Here is a 3,391-nt window from a genome sequence, read left to right as displayed (position 1 = left end):
TATATGAAAAACAAAAAAATTGAAAAATGCCAAGTCTTACCTCCTAAATCAGTTGCTTTGGACTCCCAGAAGCTACGTTCAAAATTTGAGCAAAATCGATTGAGCCTAAGGGGGCGCTCAAAACGCTTGAAGTTTGTATGGGAAGGCCAAATGTATGCAGAAATTTAAAGTTTTCGAATTTTGCCGCTAGGTGGCGCTGTAAGCGTTCATTAAATTAACCCTTTGGTATTATTGTAGGTGATTATAAGCCAAAGAACTTTGTCGAAGACCGCAAAGTGATCCGACGGCTGTGAAAAAAGTTATACCCTAGGCAAAGTGAGGCAAAGTATTGAGATTTCATTATTGATATTATTCCTTTACATGTATTGGAAAAACAACAATAATGTTTATCCTCACTTTACCAAGGGTATAACTTTTTTCACAGACGTTGGATCACTTTGCGGTCTTCGACAAAGTTGTTTGGAATATAGTCACCTACAATAATACCAAAGGGTTTGATTATTCAACGTTTACAGCGCCACCTAGCGGCAGAATTCAAAAACTTAAAATTTCTGCATACATTTGGCCAAGTTTTCCCATACAAACTTCGAGCGTGTTGAGCGCCCCCTTAGGCTTAATTGATTTTGCTCAAATTTTGAACGTAGCTTCTGGGAGTCCAAAACAACTGATTTAGGAGGTAAGACTTGGCTTTTTTTTGAAATTTTTGTTTCTCATATAAGTGTGGGCCACCTTACTTAGCACTCATTACAAAATGTCAACAATAATTATTGTCATTTCTTGAAAATGAATTTTCATTTGAAAATGAGCGCGTTACGTAATCAATAAATGATCCATTTCGGTTATTTCTGTCAAATATATCGTAAAATGAATATAAATAATAGAAGGTTCGCCAAATTCAACTGTTCCAAGTTACCCCATAGTGGTTGGCGAATATGATAATGATTTTTTGCATTACTTAGTCGATAAGTTTATCAAACTTTTATCGTTTAGCTAAGCTTACTATTAGGTACCCTAACTGCAAGCACGGTCATCAGACTTATCGCACTTACCATAAGGGAGAGGTCAAGCACGATTTTCATACTTGTTTTTATGGCATAAAATGAGCAATCCGTTTTAACAGTGTAGCTAAACCATAAACAAAGAAACAAAGGATTTTTTTTTACTAAATCGATCTTTGATACACATAATCTCTATAACCGAAATAGTACGGCATACTAGTTTTCAATATTATTAGAAAATGCTTCACATTTAGTGTATGTCATCGTGTTGCAAGTTACACCGCTGTTGCAAGTAACCCCGTTTGACGGTAAGTTAATAACTGTGGAAGTTCTGATTGAGCATAAGCTGAGGTGCGGATTTTGTCCCAGTTGGAACGTTACGACAAGCAGAAGAAGAAAAGATAAAAAAATGTCTTCTCCATTCAATTTTAGTTTACTGAACCCTAACAACGCGCCACAACTCTTCTTCTTCTTATTTATGGCTCTACGTCCTCACTGGGACTTGGCATGCCTAATTTAAACTTAGTGTTCTTTGAGCACTTCCACAGCTATTGATTGAAGGGCTTTATTTGCCTGCCATTGGCATTGTAAGCCTCGTTGGATAAATGTACGACTCGTGCTGTAAAAATCAACATTTTTCAACTCGTTACTTAAATAGCTATAATGAACGACTCCTTACTGCATCGGCATATCATTATACAACCCGAAAGTGTTGCATAATGTGCTACATTGTGAAACACTTTTCTGTTGTTTTGGCTCACTATCACGTGGTGTAAGTTGTCCTTTTACGATCAAGTAATGCAAAAAGGAAGTTAACACATTTGACTTAACGAATAAGAAAGCTTTATTTACTGAAAAAAAAAATCTTGGAACATTATAGTGAAAAGTATCATGATAGTACTGTGCGTGCATCTCATCGTAAATCTGAAAGCCTATTGTACTTAGAACAACTTTGATTATATGAAACGCTGCTTTTTTTAACTTAGTCGCACAGAAACAGCCGTTTATGTCTAAGTCCACAATATTCAGTGCCATTCTTTATATAGGTAGTTATCCATTCCCAAACCGACTTATGCTTTTGATGATATACTTTATTGCAGTTGTGCATTCGTTTTTATCCACTGCACATATTTGTGGACATTCGTGTATATTCCCGGATTGGTACAGTTTTCGCAGTGTTGCGTACATCTTAATCCAGTTAAAACCCAAGCTACTTTTTTCATGTCAAACTGCATCAGTGGTGATCCAATGTTTCCATTATATGAATCTTTAGATCGACGATCAGCTGCGCATAAATGATCGCTGGTAAGCTGTACTTGCAGCGATCGGTAAGTTTTCGAGCATTTGTCGTGGTCAATATAAGTAAGTTTCTTTTTCAATTTTAAAGGAATTGATACACTAGTTAGTTCCCCCTCAACTAGCCGATTTAGTCGACCCCAACCACTCTCAAACATTATTGTTCCCATTATCCCACTGTCCACGGTTGGTAAGCAAATGTGGCGAATGAAGTACGAGAACTCGACTGGATGGTTCAATTCAATCAGCCCAATGTCATGGTGTTGACTGCTACTGTGCGCTTGGTAGTCCGGGTGAACGATGATGCTTTTCGGTCTCACGTCAATTATTCCATCAGTGCATTCTAGATACTGATCATTTATGATGATGCAGTCCGGATCATTTTGCACGTCGTACTCACCCAAACGAACAAACTTTCTGAAAAAAAAAATGGAGAATTAGGCTCTAATAATGAATCTTACTGTCTAGGTACTTACAAGTCTCCTACTTGCTGAAGCATAGATCCCGCTAAGCAGTGTGCAGCGGTAACGACAAATGAATTACTTATCAACGCCCCTTCACAAACGGGATGTGTTGCATTCTCATAAATCAATTGAGCCATCCAGGGATATTCGTCAATATTAGCCCATCTGTCATTATGGCGATCTTCTGACGATCTTTTCTGACGTTCCACAAGGAATACCTGCAGCGGTTTTATTATTCGGTGTATTCGTGCTAACAGACAAACTTGAAGGCAACTGTTGCGATTTGGCAACAAAGAATATGCAGAATATCAATCGAGAAATAATGGTTTGCATCTTAACCGGGTGCTGTTCTAGGTAAGACTGATAGCTCACTTTAATCATCCTTAATTTATAAAACTGTTGTCGGGTGAAATAAAATCAGTTAACCTTGTGTAATGAATATTTTGTTCGAGGAAAACCCAACCATAACGTCAGCCTCCCGGTTGTTTTTTTTTTCCTTCTAAACCATAGGGGGATAATCTGCTCAACAGACACCCTAACAGAAGGTTAGGGTAGTGTAGGTCTGACAGGCCGTCTTCTACAACAAAAGTAAAATCCAGGACTACTCTCTCCTCGTACCCACTAAACCATTCC

The 3,391-nt window shown here is 37.9% G+C and overlaps 1 protein-coding gene across 1 annotated transcript; it reads right to left on the bottom strand.

The window, feature by feature from the left end:
* Positions 1-1,586: 1,586 nt before the first annotated feature.
* On the bottom strand, positions 1,587-3,139 carry LOC134290920 (CLIP domain-containing serine protease B8-like). Its single transcript, XM_062858153.1, has 3 exons — positions 3,131-3,139; positions 2,771-2,976; positions 1,587-2,711 (listed from the first exon to the last, which is right to left on the bottom strand). Exons 1-3 carry the CDS (start codon positions 3,137-3,139, stop codon positions 2,090-2,092), a joined length of 837 nt encoding a protein of 278 aa, XP_062714137.1. The 3' UTR covers positions 1,587-2,089.
* Positions 3,140-3,391: the final 252 nt, after the last annotated feature.

The sequence above is a fragment of the Aedes albopictus genome, chromosome 1, assembly GCF_035046485.1.
Source record: "Aedes albopictus strain Foshan chromosome 1, AalbF5, whole genome shotgun sequence".
Lineage (NCBI taxonomy): Eukaryota > Metazoa > Arthropoda > Insecta > Diptera > Culicidae > Aedes > Aedes albopictus.
Note: the sequence above shows the minus strand (reverse complement) of the source record. Positions and strands in the feature narration are given on the sequence as shown.

What these genes read in the sequence shown, in the direction of transcription:
- LOC134290920 (XM_062858153.1), bottom strand. An exon ending in CTTCAGCAAGTAGGAGACTT is followed by an intron (nt 2,712 to 2,770) that starts GTAAGTACCTAG and finishes TTTTTTTTTCAG; the next exon opens with AAAGTTTGTTCGTTTGGGTG.